This window comes from Aquila chrysaetos, chromosome 9, assembly GCF_900496995.4.
Source record: "Aquila chrysaetos chrysaetos chromosome 9, bAquChr1.4, whole genome shotgun sequence".
Classification (NCBI taxonomy): domain Eukaryota; kingdom Metazoa; phylum Chordata; class Aves; order Accipitriformes; family Accipitridae; genus Aquila; species Aquila chrysaetos.
In genome coordinates this window covers 5,603,639-5,628,929 of record NC_044012.1, presented here as the reverse complement: position 1 = coordinate 5,628,929, position 25,291 = coordinate 5,603,639, and the positions used below count along the sequence as shown (strand labels likewise).

Sequence of the window (25,291 nt, the reverse complement as noted above, 5' to 3'; positions counted from 1 at the left end):
TTATGTACTGGAAGGCAAATTTACATATCAAAGAAAATGCCTCCATTTTGCAATAATGTAGTAGCTCAGAAACTGATTTCTATGGTCTGCTGCAGCCTTGGGCACTATCAAAGTTATATGTATGATTTTTTCTTTTTTATGCTCTTTTTTGTTTTCTGGTTATGATGTGTGATGCATTTCTTTGAAGTATATGGTACAGTCTGACCATCTGTTCTTTTCAGAGAATCTTCTGGATTTGTCATCTTCCTGCTCTGTTGCATGTCAGCCAGGGACTGTCCTAAGCAAATCACTGCCATTCTCTTATTTTCTTTTTCCTCTTGGATTGTAAAGCCTTCAAGGATATTATACTTTGAAGACATCAGCTATGGTCAGCTGATGGACAGGTAAAGATTACAAGGTGTATAATTACCAAACCGTACTCAAACGGCTGATTCCTTTAGCTGTATCTGGAAATCTGTAAATCATGAAAGATAACTATGTTAAATTGATGCTTCTCTCTGTCCTTTGTATTTGTTTTCTTAGACTTCTTAGGCCAAGGACTGCGTTAGATGTATTTACAAGGTGCTTAGCACAACAATGCTTAGCACAACAATGCCGCAAGCACTGGATGATGTGCGTTATCATCAGATGGGAGTTTATACTTCGCTTTATAACCCTGCTCATATTAAGGTAAGGAAAGGACTGAGTTTCAGCTGCCTTCTGTGTAACATTGTTTTGAAACGATTGTAACACAGGAATTTAATAATAAAAACAATAATTATGGATGTTATTTTATCTTCTCTTTCTTCCTCTATGACACCTCTTCACCAGAGAGTCTGTGGGTACTAATCCTGCTAATACTTGATGCTCTTTCCCATTCTGCTTTTTTTTTTTCCCCCTGGACTTTCAAAAAAATAATCCAAGTCTTTCAGCATTTCATCCACTTCTAATTTCACTTCCCCAGTGTGTTGGTTCAGTGAGTGAAGATATACTTCCCTAATCTGTGGACTACCTTTTTCTTTCTTAGTTGTTCTTCCTCTGTTTTGGGGAAACTTCACCTTACTGTGACAAGCTCACAGCTCTGCATCATATCCCATTTCCCTTTGACTTTTAATGCTTATTTGTGTTACAGTGGTGTTTTATGCACATTAAGAGCTCATAGAGCATTTTGGACCCATGAGCACTCACAACTTGGAATGACTGGTAGGATGTGACCTATTGATGAAATAGGAAATATTAGCTGGGGGTGGGAACAGTAATGCAGCCATTCTAACGGAAATGGTGACTTTTCACTACATCCTGCCAAATGACAGTTTTTTACATACATCTTGATGGCAGTAAGCACTAAAGGAAAAAGAGATGCGAGCCTGCTGAATTTTGTTGGGAGCTCTTCTTTTTCCAGGGCTTTTTCCATGCCTGGGCTTGTGGGTGGCCCTGGAAGAAGGTAGATGCTGGTAGGGAAGAAGTTTACCACATAGGGCTGCTGTCACTTAGAAGGGTGAATGTGGGGGAGGGACATCTGATACCTTAACTGCACTATCTGATCGGGTGCAGCAAAGCAGAAAAGAAATTTCAGGCTCTTCCCCCTCTTTGTATCTTCTGCTTACTTCCTTCCTATCTACTAGTTTGTTTATTTTAGTTGCCTCTGTTTCTGTTTGTCCAATTCAGACTTAGACCTGAGATTATAGACTTGAGACTTCCTCTTTCCACTTAAATAAATTCCTTTATCACCGCAAGTCTGTTAAGGCTGCTTCTGTTCAGATGTATTTTACCTACTTTGTATAGTGCTCCATCCTAATATCCGATCAGGTAAAAGTCAGGCTGGAGTGCTGTTCAGATCAGCAGATGGCAGGCTCCTTCCAGCAATTGATACCACCAGCTTTATCCTACATCCCCCTGCATCAGAACATCTGAGGACGACAGGCAGAAAAAAGTATGATTTTTGCATCATGCACTCAAAAGCGTGTATTATGTCAGTGAGGAATCAAAGATATATTTGTCACCGGAGTCTGCACGGCACGTAGTTAGCCCCGTAGTGTAAAGTGCATCAGCTGGGAAAACAAGAACACAGTGACCGAGTAAACCAGAGAACAGTAGAAATCTGAACGTCGGAGGTGTTGGAGAATTACAAGTTCACATCAGAGTCTGATCTCCTGCTTACTACTCTACCTGTGTGGTGCCCTCCAAAATTAGTGTTAGGCTCAGAAGAAGTGGGTGATGAGAAATTTGCATGAGATGCTTGCAAATGCAATCTTTACTTTATGCATCTGTGATCAATGGTGCCCTAATCAAGCCCTTCCTTCCCTTAGGGGCAACTACAGAACTGCTCCTTGCAGTGTGGGTTTCTTTAATCTTTATCTAGTTAGGTTTTAAATGTCGATCACCCCTTTTGGGAAACAATTCTGTTTCCCAAAGTTTTATGACTTGCTGAATCCTCTTAACACCACTATGCTGATTAATTTAAACAGACTTCAAATGCAGGACTTTTAGCATTACTGATACAGCATTTCTTTTATGTTTTATATGTTTGCTCGAATGTGTTGTATTCCCCAGCTTCACTAAAGAATGGTTTAAAAGTATTTTTTAACAATACAGCATTGTTATGAAAATGAGCTGACTAGTGAGTCTGATAGCAGGAATTTGCTCTGAGTCAACAGTGGCAATTTGCGAGCATTGACTAATGAATTCCATAATCCACGCAGCACCTCTGTGAATAAGGGAAGAAAGCTCCATTATCTCCAATATGCATCGTGGATTCAAACATGAGAGGGACAGCTGCTGTGTGAGAGTCTAAACGGATATTGAATGGAAGTTGGGAATTCCTGGTGCTTGCTTCTCTGCTTGGAAAAACTGTATCTCGCATCTCTGTACAGACAACTCTGAGGGACATGTTAAGCAGACAAGAGAAGCGGGTGTTTTTTCCAGAAAGCATGAAGGTGGTAGGCCCTTACAGCCTCTGACAGATTTTAGTGAGAGACAATAAAAGGAGAATTTTTTTTTTCTTCCCTCTTTGATTGACTGGGGGAAGAGTTTGCCAAAACCTCTGTTAATACCGTAACATTCTGTAAAATAAATCAGGAATAATGAAAAGGTGTAGTAAGGGCTTATTTTATTCCTTTTTCTCATTTTTCCTTTCAAAGTGTACTACCAATTCAGCAAAGCCCCTTTGGGGGCAGTGCTCTCTCCCCTGGTAAGCACATCCCCTGTTGAGGCGTCTCAATGTTTATATCTGGCTCTTGCCACAGCTGCTCCCTTACTGCCCTCATATAGCTTGTCAGATAATGCCATGGCATGGATTCATTCTCAAACAAGGTGCCTTTAGGCAATATTTTTTTCCTGCACAGTTTCGGCAATCTCAAGTGTTTTCTCATGGGTTTTCCAAGCCCCCCACTGCTATGCAACCTGCGTTACTGGCACTGAGCACTACTCACAAATTGGCGTCTTCTTTTCCTTCAGAATATCACATTGTTTTTCTTTTAACACATGGTTTTAAGTGGGTGTTACCAAGCTTAAGCACGTATGTCAGGACAGTGCTTCTCTCTTGGCACCCAGGACTGACCTCTGCAGAACACCTGACGGACTTGAGCATAGACAGGCGAGAGACCAAATGCTGGAAATGTGTGAAAAGTGTTTTTTCCTAAGACTGGAGTCCCAGCTGGTATTTGCAAATGATTGTGTTTATGGGCCTTCCTGGTTTTGTGGACAGGTAACTGAGCAGATGAATGTTCTGAGTAACACAGATCACAACCGAATTAGTTTTAAGGAAGGGGGGGGAAACCCCCTCTGAATCTATTCCTCTGTCGCTGACCCAGAAGGCTGTCTGCCTTAAACTGCATGGTGGGTATATCCCAGTTTTCCAGGCTACGGTGTCTTTCGGGAAGTGATGCTTCTGTTTACAAAGCCTATTATGAAATGGCAGTGAATAATAAAAAAAGAGCAAGATACATCAGTTTTCACTGATGTGCTATTTATTATGAATTATTTGCTCAGTGTTTATTATATGAATGAATGATTATGTCCCACTTTCACAATAAACTTCCAGTTGGATTTGCTCATAAAAATTAGATTCTGGGGAGAAAAATAAAACATACAGCAATCCCTGAATACCACCTTGAAATAGTGCCAGGCATGTTTACCTGAGCTGTCTATTGGGCTGCATAGAGCCAGAGAGGAAGTCTGGAAAAACTCAAAGCTGGGAATGCAATTCATCCAACTTCTGCTTGGTATAGTTTATAAGAGATATGAGGAGGGGTGTTAGTTTTAATGTGTTCAGCCTTGGGTCACATAGCAGCCATTTACCGCAGGTTGGATGGCTAATGTGCATTTCGGCAAGCTGTGCAGCAAGCAGTGTGTTTCAATTTCACTTGTCTAGACAGGGTTTTTGCTTGCCCCGTTCTGGCAGGCAACGTGAGATTTCATACCTTGATGTTATCGTGCTGTGCCGAGTTTACTTCAGAGAGAACACCTGCAGCCTGAGAGCGTGGATTCAGTGGGAGCTGCAGATGCAGAGCACCTCTGAGGATTTGGACCTCTGTCCTTGACAGGGGTTGCTAGGAGCGGCGCTGCCTGATGCGCTGTGCTTTTGCAATGTTTCAGTGGGTTTCAACACTTGGAAATGGATTTCCCGTGGAGGCTTGGACCCTTTCAGGTAACTCATGGCTTGACCACTATAGGCCAGCTTTGGTTTTTTTGCTACCTTCTGTGGAACACGAGGGAAAAACATCTGCTCTAATTTGCCAGGAAATTCACTTAGGTACACCAGACTCTACGTATCGTCCTCCCATTGACGACCAGCTCTCAGAGATGACAAGTTCGGTGGATTTAAAGCAGTGGTTTGAGCAGGCGGCTAGTTTGCACAAACCTTCACCAAAATAGTCACACTGGTTGCAGTTCTCGCTGAGTGAAGTGTTGGTGCAGGTGAGTGTATCCGAATAGTCCTACTATTGACACTATTATTGTTTGTACCAGAACAGTGCCTTGGGTCAAACAAGAACAGGTCTCCCTTGTATCAGGCACCCTAGGAGCTCCTAGAAACAGGCAGTTCCTGCAGTAAAAAGCTTACATCTAAACAAAGCTGTCCTTTTAAAATTTGGGTTGCAAGTCTTTTTTCTTTTTTTTTATTATTATTTTTATTGCAGATCCACACATACTTACAGGTATGAGTAGATCTGGTTTTATTTCAGTGTAAATGCGTGCGTCATTCACCCCTAGCAGTATATGGTATACAAAGCTCTGTGGGAACCGCCTGTAATGTTTAGTGCATAACGACCAGTCAGTCTGTTTAAGTTCAGGAGGTAAGTAATTATCAGGGCTATGAGATACTGACAATCTGAACCTCTATAAAAGAGATTTTTGTCTTCCTGTTGGTTGTATTATTCATGTCATTAAATGAGTGTCTTTCTTCTAACCTTTGCCAAATTGCGTAATTCTGGATCGTTCTATCAACTGGTACTTAGGAGCACTCTGGAGACTTCCTAGCTTTTTATAAATAATTTTGATGCTAACACACAACGAAAGTATCCCTCAAATTTGCTGGTAATTGATAGGTTACAAAAACCTTCTCTCCTGAAAGTGTTTAAACAGCAATTCTCCTGTTAAAATGCAAGCCTATTTCAACACAACAGCTCTATAATAACACACGTGATGGACATGCTCACAGTAATTGTGGTCCAGCCAGTCATGTATTGTCTTTGACAGCAGCCACTACAAAAGGCTTTACGACAAAGGCTCCCAAACCCTTCCAGTTGCAGCTTGCCTCTCCAACAGATAATCTGTGCCACTCGTGATGCGAACGTATCAGATGAAAGAGCTTTCTCTTGGGCGGGCTTACAGCTCTGCTCGTAACTGCTGGCACCTCACTTGGCATGGTGACCTCTCATTTGAGAGTTATTGCATGAGGAGAGGCCGCCAGATACCCAGCCGTAGGTATGCACTGTGAAATAATCGGCTCATCACAGAGCAGATCATCCTTTTCCCAACCTCCCCCAATTAGAGACAAGCTTAAGCTTTTAAGCATGAAGATTTGCACTTTCTCCGAATATTTTGCTAGCATCAAGTAAAACAGCCCTCTCAATTCCTTCTAAATTCTGGACCTTGGCAATACCCACTACGATGAGTTCCACAGTTCAAGGGCATGTGCACGTATTCTATAAAATGTAATTTTTTTGTTGGTCCTAACCTGGTTGCTCAAATGAGGAAATTGGAAACGGGATCCGAGTTCTACCACTACCTTTTAAACTGCTGAGAAAAAAAGCAAGAATAAATGGCACCATTTGTCTTGACATGGCTTCCGTATTGCACACAGCAATACTGAACTGTTACGTGGTTTAGAGGTCTTAGAAGGGAGTTCATTTTTTCATTAGGTTTTTTTTTTTTTTTTGGTAAACAATTACTCTTCTTCGTGGACGATCAGAAGATGCTCGACATCCTGCTTAGCACGGCACTAGCGAGGTGCCACTCTTCCTGGGCTTGCACACCGACTCCTGCCATTCCCGGGCTGGTGCTTCAGGGGAGCGCAGCAGTTCCCAGTCTCCCCGTAAGGCCAGAGGAAAAGAAACACCAGTGGGAGCCCACTGGTGAAGCAACAGCAGCCCGGCATGGGGCTTCCCTCGCTGTTTTCTGCAGTGGTTGCACAAGAGCTTAAAGCCCTGGAGTCGAGATGCTCAAAACTCAACCCGTAAGACGCCGTCACCTCACCGCTTCCCTTCTCCCTCCTCCCCACAGGAGGGCCGACCACCCACCCTCCGCCCTGCCCCGGGCTCCTGTCAGCGCGGGGGCTGAAAGAAAGGGAGATCCACCGCGCTAACTCCCCCCCCCCCCCCCTTTCCCCTCACGTTTTCCCCCGCGGCGCTGTGGGTTCCCCTCATGGCGGAGGGTACGAAGCGCGGAGGGGCCTCACGGCAGCCGGGCCGCCCCCGCGGGTGCGCAGGTGTGCCCGCACACCTCCAGCCCTTCCCGAGCGGCACCGCCCCCGTCCCCGTCCCCCTTCAGCCCCGTCCCTCGGCGGGGCTACCGAGGGACGAGGCTGAAGAGGGAGAGGGACGACGCGGCCCCTCTGAGGAGAAAAAGGAGGGGGGGAGGGGGGGAGGGGCGCAACGGCCGCGCGCGCGGCGCTTCCCGCGCACCTCGCGCGGCCGCCGCCGCTGCCCTCAGCGGCTCCGCGGCCATTGACGTCAGGGAGGGCGGCACATGACCCCGTCGGAACCAATCGGCTGCGCCCGGAGCCGCTCCGGCGAGAGGCTGTCGGCAGCGCTCGCTCCACTCGCCTCCTCCTCCTCCTCCTCCTCCTCCTCCTCCTCCTCCTCCTCCTCCTCCTCCTCCTCCTCCTCCTCCTCCTCCTCCCGCGGCGGCGGCGCGCGTGGACACACACCCCCCCCCCCCCTCCCCTCCCCTCCCTCCCCTCCCCACACCCGCACCCACGGACGCACACACGCACCCACATACATGCACACGCGCGCCCGCCGCCGCACGCTCTCGCGCACACGCCCCGCGGGGAAGGAAGGAACCAGCGGCGGCCGGACGCCCCGCAGCCCCCGCCGCCGCCGCCGCCGTCAGGAGCCCCCGCCACCGCCGCCGCCGCCGCCGCCGCCGGCTTTTGTCTGCCGCCCCCGCCGGGAGCCGACCCTCCGCTCGGCCGGCGCCCGCCCGGGAGCATGGACGCGGCGCTCTGAGAGCCGCGAGGGGGACCCGCCGGGGGCGGATTTTGAAGTTTGAATAAGGATTTTTTTTTTTTATCGCTTCCCCTTCCCCCTTCTCCCCCCGCCGGTGCCGTTCAGTCCCTTCCCCCATCTTCCCTGACAGGTTTTTTTTTTTTTCCCTTCAGCTTTTCTTTTTCTTTTTAATCCGCCGCGTGGGGTTGGATTTTTATTTTTTTTTATTGTCGCTATTATTATTTTTTATTTGGTTGTACCCGTCTCTACCCGCCCGTAGAGACCGGTCTCCCCGGGCGGCCGCCGCCGAGCGCCACCCCCCGACCCCGCGGGGCTGCCATGGATCGCACCGGCGGCTCCGGCGGGGGCAGCGACCGCAGGCAGACCGAGGAGAGCAAGCCGCTGCTGGGCGAGATGTCCGCTCCCGAGGGGAATAAAATGGGTGCCGCGCCGTGCCGGAGAACCCTGCTCCACTGCAACGGCATGAGGTACAAGCTGCTGCAGGAGGGGGACATCCAGGTGTGTGTCATCCGGCACCCCCGGACGTTTCTCAGCAAGATCCTCACCTCCAAGTTCCTGCGGCGGTGGGAGCCGCACCACTTGACCCTGGCGGACAACAGCGTCGCCTCGGCCACGGTAAGAGCCCGGCCGGGCCCCGCCGCCACCGCGGGGGGCGGCCACAGCGCGGCCGCGGCCCCGGCGCCTTCCCCTTCCCCGCCCGGCGGGGCATCGGCGGGGACGGACCCGCTGCGGGGACGGGGTTGGGGGTTTGGGGGGGGCGATGCCTGCGCCTTTGTGCCGCGGTCGCCGTGCCGCCGGCCCCTGCGGGGTCCGTCCCCCCGAGGGGGGTCGGCTTGAGTGAACCCCGGAATGCCCGTGGGGATTTCCCCACCTCCGCGCCGTCCCTTCTTTGTAATCCTAGGGATATTTAATTTTGCAGTCTCGGTGGGTTCCTTCGAGCAAGTCTAGTCTTTGTTATTGTTATTATTGCCTTTTTCTTTTTTTGCCCCCCCCCCCCTTTTTTTTTTTAAATTCCTCCCTTCTCAACATGACACCGACGTGAAATCGCCACACTGAGCCATTTCTATCCGAAACCGAAGTCAGCAGATGTCTGCTGGCACGTTGGCCAAGTTGGAGGTGAGGGAGGTGGAGGATGCTTTTAATTCGAGAGCGAAGGCTCAGGGTTTGCACGGTCTTTGCTCTGCTTTGTTTTTTAGGCCTGGTTTTGGGGCTCTGATTTAGCGGTCACATACCCTGCCCAGGCACAGGCAACGTGATCGTAAAATATGGAGATTCCTTCAGGGTTTTCTTCCTAATGGAAAATGATGCAAGAGAAAATGCAAGGTGGTGATATCAACAGCACAAAAGATGTACAATAGAGGGATACAGTCTTTGAAAATATGATTTACATTTACACATACAACTTAAAATTTCACGGCCAGTGTTATTTGAACATTTGTATAGTATGTGATTTGACTACACCCAAATTTTGTCTAAAGCGATTAACACAGCTCGCAAAATGTGCTTTAGACTGATTTTTAAATTATCCAGTACTTCGATCATGTCGGTTTTTGATTTATATGTAAACGTCTCATTTTTCTCAATGGCTTCGTTCTGGCCTTCCTATAGGACACTCGTGATATGAGAGAGTGGATTGGCTTTTGTGTAGATTTCTGTTGATGGTGTATTTAAATGGGTTTCATCCAGTCTGTGCTGTGCTTGGAGGTTGGATTTTTTCACACTTTGGTACACAGACACACAGCGTGTGTAAATGTCTCTCCTGCATCGTGCTCTGCTGTGGAGTATTCCAAGCAGGTTTTCAGTGGGAGCTACTTTAACCTTCAGGTAGGCCAGCTGCCTATTCTCACAGAGCTCTCTTTTGTGCCACAGTGACATCTCTGCTTACCATTTCCACTGAACTGTCGGGGATGTTTCCAAGGGAATATTTTTCTTTCTTTGATAGAACTACTGTGTAAAGGGAGAAGGAAGACTCGGTTGAGCATTGCTGGAGAAAACCCCCGAAAGACACGAGCACAAGGAGTTTTTGCAGTTCTTCATTTTATTAAGATACCATCAGCGTAGAGGGGAAGTCGAATATCGGTGGAGATGAGGCGTTTTCCTGGCAGTATCCATAGCAGATTATTTCTGAGCAGAGGACAAGGGTACCGGTAGAGAGGCACGATCATGCTTCAGACGTTAATCTCTGCAATGTGGCAATACTAGGCGTGAAGTTGTATTTGTAGAGGAGACGTCAAGCTCTGCTCACTGGCAAAGCTGTCACCGAAGAAACCATCTCTGAAAAAATTTCTAAAGTCCTATGGGGTTGTGCTTTAATTAACGTTGAGGTGTTCTCGTTCCTAATTACTTTATGTATATAAATAGCAAGAAGATACTAAAACATTGTACGTACCGTTGAAGGCTCCATTTTGTTAAGCAGTGCTCTTCGTGCTTGGTCTTGCGCCTTATCACTTTTTTCCAGCACTAACGCACCAAGTAAATACCATTGTTCGCAGAAATATCTGTGCTTTACTATTTCAAGTAGTGTCTTTGGTTTCCAGGGAGTAAGTAGGGCACTAGGATAAGATCGGTGTTCACTTGTTGCCTGAACGTATGGGTACGTTTAGGAGGTATCTTTCAGACATTGGTTCATTGATATCTAGATTTTACTTTTTTTTTTTTTTTTTTTCCTGATCTGAAAAGACGTGATTTAAGCAAAATACGTGGTAGTTTAACCCCCACCCCCTACAGAAGTGGGGTACAGGCACAATGCCAAAACCTCCTGAAACTGCAGGTAAGATACTTAAATGCAACTAATTTGGCTTCCAAGACCTGTAGAGAAATATCCATACCGTCCATTGAAAGTGAGTATTGGGAGCACTCAACAACTTTGATAACAAGGTCATTTTTACATGTAGGGCTTTCCACAGGCAGGGTGCTTTATGAGCAGCCAGTAATTAATCTTCACATCATCCCTTTGCAAATCCTCTGGCATGACGAGTTTTACTGCATTCTATATAACATGAATAAAATCGAACAGGAAAATAACATCACTTTGTTTTGCATTTGAAAGCAAAAGTTGTAGTGACAGCTAAATCCAGATCTGGCAAATTATGTCCCTGAGTACAGTGGATAAGTTATTTGTTGATTCTAGGCACTTTCTACCCTTTTTATGGTCACTTGAGGCATGTATTTGAATTAGAAGTTGTCTCCCCACAAGCTCTTACTTGTCAATGCCTGGGCTGCGATAGAGGAGTTAGCATTCGTTTGTGTATGGATTATTCATCTGCAGTTTTTGCCATGAGTAGACACTATATGTGCCCACATATAAATCTGAATAATGAGACCCTGACTACAGTTTTTTTGCAAGAGGTAACTACTTCCGTTGTTTAATTAGGCAGTTACATGTTTTGTGCTGACAAGATACCTTTCCGTAGCAGACGCACTACGCAAGAATGCAATGGAACAAGTGTTAGGCCATCTTATTTTAGCAGAATTTAGGGAGGAAAAAAATAATGTTCTCTACAAAGTGCTTCTTTCTGACGTTATCACAACCGTTTCAATTAAAATAAGTCCATGTTAATCAAAAAAGAGTAATAATAATTTTATTCTGAATTGGTATATGCACTCAGTTAACAAATGGAAAGGCGTTAGCTTGTGGAGTGGAGAGTCCCATAACTGTAGGTGTTGCGACTTCATCTCATTTACGTGTTGTTTCCATTGTTTGCCTCATGTTTCTCATTTCTCAAAGAATGGGTTAAATATAGTAGTTTCACCATTACAATTTCACTCACATCATGTCCAGGCTTTCATTCTGGTTAAGTTTTTTTTTTGGTGAAAGTAAATACAGATCTGTAACTTTTTTTTCAATGTAAATGCTAAAGTTCCAGTAGGAAATTTTGATACTTAGAAACTTTGTTTGCCAGACAACAGCTTGCCTGGGGATGAATCTGACTTTCTCCCCCATGGGAGGAATAATGTTTATTTTATAAACACCTACCAAACTCAAATGTAGCGCCCTTATTAATTTTTTTTCCAGTGAGATCTGTCCTTGCACAGCTTGAAGGGCAGTGATAGTGAAAACAAAGACAGAAATAAAATCCAATTTAATATTCCTTGTGTGATTTTTTTTTTTTTTGTGTGTGTGTGTGTGTGTGAAGAATAGCCCTATGTCTGTCTTCAGCAGGAAAGTTAAAATTTAGTTTTCAGTAGTTTAAAGGTAGCTCTCGTAACTAAACTTCTGTGCCTTTAATATCCTTCTGCCTTATCCCTTTTATGTCTCTGCCCTGCTTTTCTCTTTCGTTCTTTTTCTTGCACCGTTTGGGATTGGATGTTGAGGACAATGAGTTTTAAAGTACTGGGTTGCAAGAAAGACTTGTGATACATATGTATGCACAGCAGACAAGGGAAGAATAAATAAGCGATTCATTTTCGCTGGCTAGGGATGACCTCTCTAATTCCCATCTGGGAAGATAAGACATAATTGAAACCATGAAGTTACTCATTAATATCCCTCAAGGAGGTGGAAACTTTGGCTTTTCATGCCCATTTCACATTTCTTGGTTTGCCTTGGCAGATAAGTTGAGTGTAATGTAATGTTATATTCAAAGCTGGTGACAATCCCGAAAAGATTTGAGTGTCTTTTAAACTTTCTTCTGTACAAAAGTGATGTGTGAGGACAATAGTTTATTGACAAGCTAGCTAGTAAGAAATATATCTGAAACAAGAATGTAAGTGGATTAGGGAACTGCATTTATATTTTCTCCTAGAGACAAGAACATACCCAATTAATATTAAATGAGGCAGGGCAGGATGATCTGTTTCGAATAGGAGAAGTGGAGTAGAAAATTGTCTTCTAATTGTTTTTTGAAAATTCAACAATTCTGCTACTGCATGCTTTTCAGCATGCTATTACATGTCTTTCCTTCCTTCTTTTGGTAAAGATAGAGCAAAAATTCCTATCAAGCCAGACTCATTGTTTACTTTAGCACAGGTTCCCATTAGTTAGAAAAACACACTTTTGAAAATTAAATTTCCCTTGAAAAACAATTAGCTCAAGTGGGAAGTATTATGCAGAGCTTAGAAGTTTCAAAACAATCTTGTAAGAAGAATTTTTTTAAAGCTTTCCTGGAAAAGGAATATTGTAGCATTATCCAGATTCCAAATAGAATTATTATGAATTAGTAATAACAGTAACAATAATAATAATGATGATGATGATGAGTAACCAGTCTGTTTGGTAAACCAAGTGCTGTCCTTAAGTCCTGTGCTATTGATGGGGCTCTACAAATGTGACTTAAAACTAGCTTGATGGGCCTGCCATCATTACGTGTATAAATAAGTATGGACACATAAATAAAAAAGCAATTTAAGGTAATTTTTTTGATCCGTTATAGCAATGGAATGATAAATGACTATTTAAATTTAATATTGTTTCATTGTTTTCATTTGACAAGAAATGGTACCTATGGGTGTTGGGTGTGCGTGTTTTTGCCTATTCTGGGTTACTCTGTTGCTATCTATCAGGTATTTTCTTCAGGCACATCAGAAAGAGCATTGAATCTCATAATTTGCATACAACCCATGATAATTTAGAATTCTCTGCAAATTGAGAACAAATTGCTGCATGTTATCTATGCTGGTGAAATTGAGATTCTGTTTCAGAAGTGAAGGCAGGCATGCGCCTGCATTAACGACACCCAAATTTTTCTGAAGACTCGGTGATTTAATGGAATATTACTCTGTTGTGACAAACTTATTTTATTGCTATATTAGTTAGGAGCTCGGCATAAGAAAACCTAAAATGATATTTCTTTAAAGTTGTTTAATGCCTGTCAAACATACCTTTGAATATATAGTTCCTACAGTGGTTAAAAAGCATATTTATAAGTCAGTAGTGTTAAGGTATGTGTTTATATGTCACAGAGCTTATATAAAATATGAAAACAGAAGCTATATTCATTGATAGAGTGAGAGCTCTTAAGGCTATTAGTGTTAACACCCAGCCACTAAATTTTACGTGTTTAGGAGCATAAATAAAAAGGATACTCAGGAATACTTCTGCCTCATTTTCCATTTTGGCTGGAGAGTAGAGATGTGGTAATAGTCCCCCTGAGGAAGCTTGCACATTGCCTCTGGTCCTCGATGGGGACCTGGTCCTGCATCAGAGCAGGGACTGGAGGAGCTCAGCATCCCTCGCGGGGCTGCGCCTGGGTGGAGCTGTGAGATCATCTTTTTGTTTTGGTTTGTTTTTTTTTTTTTCTTTGGTAGTGGAACACTGTTAGTAGTGCTGGGAAGAGTCTGCTAGATCGTGGAAGTCGGGGTGTGGTCCTAGGAAAGGAGGTACTGCCCAGAGAAGTTGTGGATGCCCCATCATTAGAAGTGTTCAAGGTCAGGTTGGACGGGACTTAGAGCAACCTTATCTAGTGAAAGATGTCCCTGCCCATGGCAGGGGGGTTGGGACTAGATGATCCTCAAAGGTCCCTTCTTCTGACCCACACCATTTTACGATTCTACGAAACGCAAAAAGGAAGTTTAGTTTTTCAGAGGTGAAAGGCTAGGTTGAGAGTCCCATCTGCAGCAACACTCCAGTTTGCAAGCTTAGGTTTGCGTTGCTAGCAAGAGTGGGAGAACAGAGGCTGAAGCCTTGGTCCCACCAAAATCGCTGACAGAACTGTGTACACTGAGGGATGTTTTTGGAGGAAAAAGGTGGTAGGTTGAGGACATAGAGAGGAGTGTTTTTTCTCAAACTGTTTAATTTATTGCATGTAATTTGTTCGTACTTTTGAAGTTCCTAAATAACAGGTGAGTTTTAACGTGATACAATAAAAAGGCTCCTCTCATTTCCCTCTATGTTAGTAAGCATGGCTGGACTAATAGGGTTTTACTCATCTCCCCACATAAGGTTTATGAAAGAAGAGACCTACCTCAAATAGTTCAAGCATTTTGGAGTCTTCAGAAGTAATTAGATTGTGGGTTGCATGGGTAGATTGTGGCTTGTTTATTTGTGTTTTGAGCAGTGCTAGTTGCATCAGTTTTGCTCTGTGTCTGCATGTGTTCATAGATATGTAGTGCTTAATTCCATAAACAATTGTGTGTTTGAAGATGGTTGGTACTTTAGCATGTATAATCCATATAAAGCACTTGTGCATGTCTGTGCACTCAATAAAATAACTTTTTCGCACGGTCTGATGATGCAGTGTCATTAGCAGTATTGCTGTCTTAGGTAGTCCTGGCCTGTGCCATTCGTTTCTGCGTCTGTGCCATACTGTGTCAAGCTGTCTTTTGTACGCGCTTAACAGTTTGCAGGGTCAAGTTGAGAAAACCTGTGTGAACTGGCTGCGGAACACTTTCTCTGTTTAAACCTTTTGCAGATTTGTTGTCTTTCAGCTGGATCAGGGAACTGATCTGTTTCAGCATATAGTCCGCCAGACTGTTGAGGAAGAAGAGAGAGGGAAACATGGTAGGCTGGAATTGCTGCCAAAAACAATGTATTATTAAATCATTGCGTAAAATTTTCCTGTTTTGCACAATATTTAAGAATGCAGGGGCAATACCAGGAAAGGGAAAAGACAATTGAAAAGCATACATTATAACTGAACACGTCAATGGTGGGTGAAGTTTTAGCTCTTGTAGTTGTGGAGGAAAACATGAAGTCAGAACCAGAAGCTAAATTAAAAGGCCTTCACTTCATAGACTTAAAAATTAGGAGAATTTAACAGTACTCTCTAGGTTTTGGAGGAGGGGGTCTTGTTTCAGGGTTTGGGTACATTTGATGTTACCAGTACTGGCATTTCCAGTACTTAAAGTGATTTCTTGACTTTGCCTCTTGGGCTGTCCCATGACTGATGGGACAGGGCCAATAGAGTGGGAAATACAAAAGCAGGTAACATGCCAGCTCGCAGACTGTGGTGTCCAGGGCATGAGTTTAAGGTGAAGGCCATTTCCTTCTACTTTAATCTTAGTTTTCAGTATGTTTTTAAATAATTTTAAGTCTTTTTTCCTTTTTTTTGGGAAACTTAGAAAAAAAGGCATCTGTTTTTTCTGGATTTGAGCATGTCTGCTAGATGTGTGCCGTTATTAATTGAGCTCAAGAAACTTGTCAAGTTGCAATGACTAAAATCTGAACTGGAAGTACACTCTGTCACGTACATTCTTGGTCTCGCTCTGTTGAAATCAGTAGGGTAATTTGAGGAGAGGGATTACCATTCATTGCCTGTAATGTGAATGGCAGGATGTGCTGTTCAGAAAGCCAGAAAAGTTCAGCAAAAGATCACTATGCAGCTTTCAGGTTGGCTGCTAGTTGGGAGAGATGGCTGACTACTGTTAGGCTTGTACAGCTCTCTACAAAATAGAGCCCCATTTTTTTCCCTTGGTTGGCAGATTTCGAGGTGTTGAGCAGCCTGCACCAAGAGGAGTGGCTCTTTTATGAGCGAGAGGCTTGCTGGAAATTTCCCTGTTAGACAGAACCAGTGTAGAAGCTGTTGCTATTTCACCCATTTTATGCCAACATTTAGACAGCACTGGCCTGGTGGAAAGTTAGTTTGTGACATTACTTTCTTCTATGGAGAAAACGGGGGGCTGAGGACAGAGAAACTAACGAGGACTGCTCACCACAGTCTGAAAGCCCTGGCAAGGACAGCAATGAACGAACATCTTCAAGACGTGACAGACCATGGGACCAAGTGCTTCCTCTGCACCTTCATATTCTGCAAAGCTGGGGAAAACACATGCAATTTGCTGCAGTGTATCAATGTTTAATTATTCGGTAGAGTCGTGGTGGATCAGCAAATGTACCTCCCGACAGGACGAGTGGTTTTTTGTTTGTTTGTTTGTTTTTTGTTTTTTAATTCGCATCCCTGTAGCTGAAAAGGCAAGGTACCGTGGGAGGAGTGTGAGGTGATGTCAGTGATGCAGGGAAATGTAGCCTGGCTTGCTGAGCAGCCCCAGGTCAGGCTGCACTGGGGTGCATGCCCTTCTCATTCAGGATTCCCGGAAAGGTCCTGCCAGCCACTGCCGCTGCTCTGTTGGGCATGCTCCAGCCCCCTCCTGCCTCTCTTCCCCAGAAAATAGAGGTTTATTAAGAAAAAAGTGCTGCTTGCTGCAAATTGATCTCTTTTCCCCCATACGGTCTTAAAATTTGCTGAAATACTGCTGTGGTGTGTGGTCCTGGCTGAAGCTTGTGTGAAGGTGAATCCTCTACAGGGGCAGCTGCCCCTAATTTCTTGGAGGCATAGGAAGATGGTGCTGCTGCTTCTGCTGTTGTCTTGCTTGATATTCGCATCTGTAGCCATTTTCACTTTGGAGGCAGTGGCAAAGTGTGAGGTTTAAACGGGATAAGCCTTTTATGGGCCTTTGAAGTGTCTCTCTCCCTTGTCTGCTCAGAATTACCAGTTGTTTCAGGGGTAAGAAGAGCTCTTGCACTTTTCAAAGTATGTGGCAGTTTCCCTAACATTTTTGTTCTTGTGACTGAGAGACTGCATGATTTTTCTCATTGGATGAAAAATTTAAAAGGAAAAATTGCTTTCACTCTCATTGAGGAGAAGACTAATAACCAGGGCTTCAAAAAAGATGAATAAAAAATGAATACCCAATGCTTCTCAAACTCCAGAGCTCTAATTTCATGATATTGAGAATGGGGATGTTGAATGCTTGGAACTATCACTAAAGGGCTTTTGCTTCTTCCAGTGCTTAAAGAAATGCTGAATAAAATAAGATCTTTTTCTCCTTTTGAAAAGTTTAAAACTTAAAGCACACAGAAACGGATTTAGGTTCTGTAAGATTTTGTTTACAGAGATGCCACGTGGCACAATAAATGTTGCCTGAAGAAAGCTGAGATTAAGCTAAATCAGAGGGGTTTTTTGAGAATACACAATTGTATTCTGAAATATAATTATTTAATATTTATATTTTATATAATATTTTTCTTAGGCCTAGAGAGAAAGTGTGTTTGCAAGTGATAATAAGAAATAATATTTTTTTTTTCTTAGAAATAAGTTGTATGTATTTTTGAAGTGTACAGATGTCTATGCAAATTTTATGGATGACATTTCTGGTGATGTTAACCCAAAGGTAAGGCAAGAATTTTGTAAGCGAAAAAGTCGCCTCATTCTCTATTTGTGTATAGACAGTTAACATCTAACTGAGCAAAATTAGGTAGTTGCATGTGCAGGTAGACAGTTTGGATAATTTTTAAAAGAAACGTTTTTTTTCCCTAAACCTCCTGAAAAGAACCATGGTGTGTTCCCAACAGTATGTTTCAAACCATATGGAGCAGATACTTCTCAATGGTGAAGCTGTGATGTTGCTATTTTTTTTTACATGGCAGTGGCTCTTTCCTCCCAGTCTTTGTTTGTTTTGGCTATTTGAATATATGCTTTAGGGATTGGCAGGTGTCTCTTACCGTGTCTGGTTCCTGTTGTAATGGGGTTCTGTTGTACCACAGAGTTTTTTGTTTGCTACTGTAATACAATTAGTGCGTATTGCGAGCAGGCTATGTTTTTGCTCTATCTGTGCAAGCACCTAAAATAAGACTGAGTGACTTTGTTACCCATTTTCAGGGATAGGCATGATTAATAGTAAAGTAGAAACTGCTTTAAAAAAAAGCGTTTCTGAAACTTGCCAAGTGGAATCCAACTTTTTAATCAAAATACTAAGGGTGCGTATGTTTTTTCCATAAATATAAATGTCTGCTTGACCTTCTGTGGAAAAAAAAGAAAAAAAAAAAAAGAGGGATTATTTTTGGCCTTTAAAACAATCAGAAAAAAATGATTTTTTGGATGGCAGTATAATGACTTAATTCTACAAGTCCTTGGGTTTCAACTTCACTGTGCTTCAACTGTCTCAAAGTGCTTCATGGTCAGTGTTTTTGTACATGGGGAAAACAAAGAGATAAATAAATGTAGATCAGACTTTCAGACGTGTCTGCTACTGTTGGTTCATGCTTAACTTGCAGTTCCGTCTCGGTTGGTGTATGCATCTATGGTTCACTCTGCAGTGTCTTAGGTTGGACACCAAGAATCAGTAGCATGTCGTGCCTTGCCCTAATGTTCATAGTAAATCACTGGTAGGAGTTGGAGCAGAAGCGGTTTCTTTGCTTTGGCTGCCAGGCTGCATCTTCCCTCCTGATTTTGATGGCTATTCGTTTTCTTAATGGTTGTAAATCTCATTAAAAATCAGTGGAAGTGTGGGAGAGTGACTGACAGCAGAACGTGGCCCCGGGTGTTGTGTTCTTCTTACTACCCTTCAATCTTCCTGCAAAGAAAATATCTGTCGGGAACCAGGTGCCAATCAGTTCAAATCTCTTGCTTTCTGCAGTGTGCATGCTTTGTATATTCTTCTAATAGTCACTGCTGACAACCTACCACTTTGCTTTTGCTTTAGCGGCTGTTAAGATTGAATTCAGAAGTAGAGAGTAAGTCAGGGAAACCTTGACTGCACTGAAATTTTTAGGATGAGAGTGATCTTGCAAAATTACTATAGAAGCAGGGTGTTGCAATCTGTTTTTGAAGAAAGATCGGCAGTTCTCTCCGTTCTCATACCTTGGATTTACTATACAAACTTTTTGATGTTGAGCTCCTAAATTTAGGAATCACTTGAGAAGAATATGATTGCAGAGGCATCTCAAAACACCACTTTTCTCTCTTCTACAATGCAGGCTGTAAGAAGGTAGGAAACTGAAAGTAGAAAGTTACGTGGACTCTTAAATGGTGGATCTGTGAGCCATGGTGTAAGCTAATGCAGTTCTGCAGATTTTTTTCTGGTAGCTATGCAGTTATTCTAGTTGGGGATCCGAGTGTCACGTTGCTCCTGGCAGCTTGAAAAGGTAGTTGCACAGCGAGAGGTTTCTTTGCCCTGACTGTTACAATGCCAGGCAGTGCATTGGATGTCAGTGACGGAGAGTTGTGAGCGTGTGCCTTCCTTGGATGCTGTGGCTCCATGATGCTCTGACTATAGCTGTGGTGTTCTGTCATCTGAACAGTTTGCTTAGTATCTTGGCTCTGAGAAAGAAAGTGGGAGGAGGGGACCAAAACTGTGAAAGGCCCAGTGATTCTTTGAAGAACAGCATTTACTCCTGCAGCAGAGGTGTTTTCCATCTACTTTGACGGACTGTGTTGAATGAGATCCATCCATGTCCTTGTCTTACTGCTCAGTAGTGAAATGCCCATAGTTTGAGTACCTGTTGATTGCTTGTGGAAGATGAATCATGTTCAATGAAGCAATTGTATTCCTTATCCAACAGTAATGTAGAACAGAGAGGTTTATTTGGATGTCTGGAGAAAGAGAAAACAACTTCATGTTACAGATGTCATTCAGTCATTGTTTAAACCAGAGAAAATCTATGCAATTGCTGTAAACTTCTATCTTTAGTAAATAGGTTATAGTAGCACAATTATGGAGTTGGAAATGGAGCTTCAGCTTATTCTTTCAGTACAGGAATACTGATGCTTCTTCACATATTCCTTACAAAAGGAATAGCAACTCCAGCTGTGTATTAAGGGCTTGAAGTAGTATTCCCGATTGTTTTTGTTATGAAATGCAGCCAATTTTCTTTCCCGGTATATGGAAGTGAAGAGCGTTGATGAAAGATATTATGCAAGTGCAAATTATTAGTCATTACTTTGTTTAGTTTTTCTTTCAACTCTTCATGGTTCTTTCACATCCTTCCTTTTTTTTTCGTCACTGCTGTTATGGGGACTTTTGAGAAAAGTTTGTAAATTTCTAACTAAAAAGTAGCCTGAGCTACTCTCTTTTACTACTGAGTTCCCAGAGGAGCAAGCAGCTTGAGTGGAGTCCTGGCACTGAAAATCTCATCTGCTTTGCAACCGAACATTGTGGACATTGAAGAAAATATAAAACTTGTGCTGGCACAGAACTTTGTTGCTGAAGATGAAAGTACGGACACAGTCAACATGTCTCATCTGACTGAAAACATGTTTTCTAAGGTTAGGTAATTAATCTTTTGTGATTGCTGTGAATGAAACAGGAAATAAAGCTGGAAAAGCTTGAAATTAAATGAAATATGCAGGACCAGACATGCACTTTAGTATTAAATATTGACATACCCCTTCTAGGTAACCACTTTGCCTTTGGAGCCCAGCATTTGCCTGAAGACTGTAACGTCTTCTTGCTCTCATCTTTATGGTGAAAAAAGTATTGGCATTGAGAAATATTCTAATGGCTTCTCTCCTAACACAAACTTATGCTTCTTTTGGTGCTATGTCACTGCCTCCCTTGAAATTAATCTTCTCTGATTTATTGTAAGTTATTTCAAATGTCCCCTGTGACTTGGGTTGACTAATGTACTTTAAATCTGGTGAAATCAAATCTGTCGTGGGAGTTGACTGTGTATAAAGCTGCTCACTCGTGGAGATAGATGACATGGGAAAGTACTGAGCCCTACTTGCTGCTTGCCCAAATATAGGACCAATCCTCCGTTGCTTTAAACCTATGGACTGGTGTGTGGGTTGGTTGGTTTTAAACCTGGGTTGAGTCGGGATTGAGGCGGCACTGACTATATGCATTATCTATATATTGTGCAGGCTATATGCATTTATGGTACTACAGTATGGCCCGAGTGGACTTGAAGGGGGAAGGGAAAGAAAGGAGGTGATGATATGAAAAATTTAAACAAAGCATCTTCAAGTTAGAGATTGGATCTGTGTGCTCCAGCTGAAAAGGGAAGTCTCCGAGTTAGTGACAGCAGCGTGCTTGTGACTCGAGCTTTTTGACTCATCTTGAGGGTTGTAGTCCACAGTGCAGCTTCTTAACATGAGGTGAAGGTGGCCTTCTGGGGCGGCACACAGTGTGCGAGGCCTATGCCATTGTATCTTTGCTTTTGAATACAGTTTAAAATTAATGGAAATGTTTAAATTTGGTGGATTATGTTTCCTAATGCCTCTTCATTTATCATACCCATTTTAATTGAGGTAAAGATGCAGTGCTGTGTTACATTATCTAGCTTTAATGTCAAGGGTTTGGGAAGTTGTGTCTCTTTACCTGTCAGATTTTCTTAGCAGAAATAGGAGAAAAAAACCTACCCTGTGCATCATCTTGCCTGTACAGTCTGTACCTGGAGATCTTTTGAGAGCTGCTGTCTTGAGACCCTTGTGTCTGATCTAAGACTCTTGCTGTGCTCCGATTTCACATTACCCATTTTTTTTTCTCTTGCATTTGTAAGAAAAGCCTGTACAAACAATGCTCTGCTGTTTCCAAACACTGTGAAGTTTTCCCCTTTGCTTCCTGTTTTTGTAGCGTGTTTGTGAAAAGACCTTGTCTTCTTTGCACTGGAGTTAGTGTTAATGTAAATGCATTCAGCATTAGCTACTGTGTTCCAGCATGTAGGGACCCGAGTTTCTCTTCAGCAAGCATTATTACTCTTTATTTATGGTAAGACTAGATTAAAAAAGACTTGTGCATGTAAAAGTGAAAGCACAGGCAGTGTTAAATTACGAAGTCATGAACTTGTTATTTCCCCTCCCCCCAAGTATGCAAGCCAGTTAGTAACCTAGTGATCTATACATGAGGCTTTAATTGGATATACGCCCAGAGTGCAGATTAATATGGAAAAGCTATAAAGGCATGGGTTCACAAACTTTATTTGACCACACAAGGACTGTCTGCATGATCCCATGTGGAATGTGTGAGGGATTCTCAAAACAAAGAAATACCTTAATGTATTTGGGCAGATCTGCATGTAGACCACAGGATACAGAGGTGATGTCTCTGCACTGAAGTCAATAGACTGTTGGTTAAATAGGACTTCCTCAGCCTAGCATTCACTTCATGTTTCTTAGGAGTGATTTAGGTAGGGCAGAGGTGCACCTGTGGCCTCTGTGTAATTTACCCAACTTCTTAAGGTTTAGTTTTGAAATTGTTGAAGTCTTCTTTTTACGATTGGATATAATCTTGGCTGCCTTTGGAGGTATGGGAGGGGCAGGGCGAATCTCCCTGTAGTGAAATGAAAACAAGCAGATGTCTTGACGGCAGCTGGCTAGAGATGAATCATTTCACATAAACTTGCCTGGAGAACATGATCTTATTCCTCTATAAACCTATACTCCAGAGGGAAGGGAGAATCCCCATTAGTCAATGACACCCTCCTGGCCTAAAATTCCAGTGTTTCTAGTTTGCAAATGACATGAAGTACATACGGACTACTAGCTGTATTCAGCAAAGGCTTTCTCAAATTTGAAGACACTTGTAACACAGATTTTATGTCTCTTCTCGGAAATTCTTTTCTAAATGAAAATTACAGTATCCCTAAATGTGTAAAAACAGTCACAGTCACACCCCTACGTCCCCCAAACCAGTTTAATAATGATAAGATCTCTTTTAAATTGGCATAGTATTACAGTAAAGAGTTTGGTTCCTTAGAAGAGCCCTGTTGCAGGTGTAGTTGACCTTCCTGACCCTTCATATGATGGAGAGCAGTAAGGCATACCACCTATCTCAAAACTGTCTTCTTCCTCCTTCCCCTTCCCCATGAGTTTCTGGAAAGGGCTGTCGCTTTCAGAAATCAGAGTGGTGGCCCTGGATCTCACTGTGGAATGGTGCTGAGCTTAAGTCGTACATCTGGGTGCCAGAGTGATCTACCGCTGTTGGCTTCTTCAGCCTTTGCTGTCCTATTTCCTCCCACAACTTAGGGTCCTGTGCCAGGATAGCTTTGCAGTTAATTCTTAATACAGCTCAGCGTTGGAGTTGTGCTGCGTGCAAGCTTCCTGCAGTTCAGGCTATCTTGGTACTGTTTTTTATTCATTTTGCCATCCTCTGCATGGTTGTATGGCACGCTCTTCGGTTGTTCCCTGAAGATGGTGGGGTGGAAATGTTATCTCCTGTAGTATAAGCCCTAATGAACATGAAAAGTGGAGAGCTGACAGTAACTATGCTCGAATAGTTGCAGAAAATAAGGTAACCCTAATTAAAGTTTTGTGCAAATATTTTCAGCATTTGATTCCAACCATTTGCCTAACGAAGATGGAATAGTCCATAGCTCTCTGCCTGCAGCAAGAGTATGGGAATTGAAGTGACTCATTCTCAGGGACATGGCAGTGGGAATGAGGCACTGCTGTGGTTGCAGATAATTCCCTGGAAGTCTCCGTTGTGCAGAATGCATTAATTGAAGAGATTCATGAGCTGCTTAATGTCACATCACTTCATTTCCTCATCAGGGAACTGGAAGTCTCATCTGTATAGGAAAAAACAGGAGCTCTCTGGTTGTGAGTAAATCTTAACCTTTGTAAAAAGAGGTTCTGTATGTTGCCCAGCATATTGCCCTGTATTGAACCTGTTGCCATGTAGCTTGAATTTTTTCTTGCCATCCTATCAGCTGTGGGGACAGAGACAGCAGTGTAAAGACGCGCGTTTCTGAGTGCACAGAAGTGAGCAGTGGAGACGAGGAGGGAACTGTTTGCTGCTGGTTTCTTCAGCGAAGTGCAGCAGAAGGATGGATGCTTCCTGTTTGTAACCGATCACCATCTGTGATGATCGCATTGGTCTCAGAAAAGTGACGTATCTTTATATTCGAGAGAGAGGATGTGGCATAGGATACCCCTGCAGAGAGCTGGAAATACAGTGTGATACTGTGTGGTCTTTGCCTGTTCCGGAGTGCATGGGAGCATACATATCTCTGGGGAATGTACTCCTGCAGATAGTAACGTGTTCCTAGTAGGCAGATCTGATGCATTGTGTAGGCAGCAGAAAATAAACAGTGCAGCCCACCGTTTGCAGATTTAAACTGGAGAAGGTTATGTGCTGCACGTACGGAAATCTGTCTTGCCATGTGTGATATCTCAGTTTTCAGCATCAGATGTACCCTAATTCTGGTTTTCCCCAAATGCCTGTGTTTCAGACTATTTTGCCCATTGCAGGTCCAGGTGAGAGCTAGTACAGAATGAGTCCTGTGGCATTTGCCACAGTTTATCACATGGCCTCTTAAGACACGGCTACTGCCTGAGTTTTTATCCCTGTATTAGTTTCATGACAAGGGAAACATTGCAGAGAAAAATACAGTTTAACACTTCAATAGCTACTTGTTAAAAAAAAAAAGATGCACTTTTCTTACTTTTTTGACTAGAAATTAGTCAAAATCAAGATTTCTACACTTTGTTTGGATTTCTAAGTGTAAAGCATTTCTGAAGGTGATTTTTATCTTACAGCTTTGGATCTGATCCTTGACCAAGGGGAGCTGGTCAGTGAGAGGAGATGCCCTTTCATGTGGCTTTATGTGCCACTGCTATCCTCAGTTTTGGGAGAACCAATGAGACCTTAGGGCTGGACTTGGACATCTTTTGTCTTTCTAGCATCTAATCGCACCAGTAGGTCACAGTGGTTTCAGTTGCATGACTCAAGCTTGCATCTGCCACGAACAGCCACAATGCTCTAGCTACACTTTTTTTTTTGTCTGTGGCAAGCTGGTTAAGCAATAAGAAGTACCTTTTAGATCCACTAATAACTTGAGTTTTCCTTCATCTATGCCTTTGGGAACATTTCAGTACTTTGCCTGGCAGTGTATCACTACTTTGAATCGTGTGTGGAAAAATGTCTGAAGCAAATTAAACAAAATGACTTGTGAGTAAAAGATCAAGTCAAAACACTGTCGAGATGAAAATCACCGAGTTGATGGGTGCAGTCTATATGTGACTGGGAACCCTTTAATGATGCCAGGA

General features: G+C 43.2%; 1 protein-coding gene across 4 annotated transcripts in view; it reads left to right on the top strand.

Moving 5' to 3' along the window:
* Positions 1-7,393: 7,393 nt before the first annotated feature.
* The window catches only part of LOC115346051 (c-Maf inducing protein), a 138,186-nt gene continuing 120,288 nt past the window's right edge, over positions 7,394-25,291 (top strand). For 2 of the 4 annotated variants that reach the window (XM_041125817.1, XM_041125816.1), the window contains exon 1: positions 7,396-8,264. In XM_041125817.1, coding sequence (XP_040981751.1) covers positions 7,968-8,264 — 297 coding nt within the window. In that variant the 5' untranslated portion in view covers positions 7,396-7,967. Of the gene's footprint in view, positions 8,265-25,291 lie in introns of all 4 variants that reach the window. The other 2 variants (XM_041125815.1, XM_030025690.2) reach the window with 2 other exon arrangements.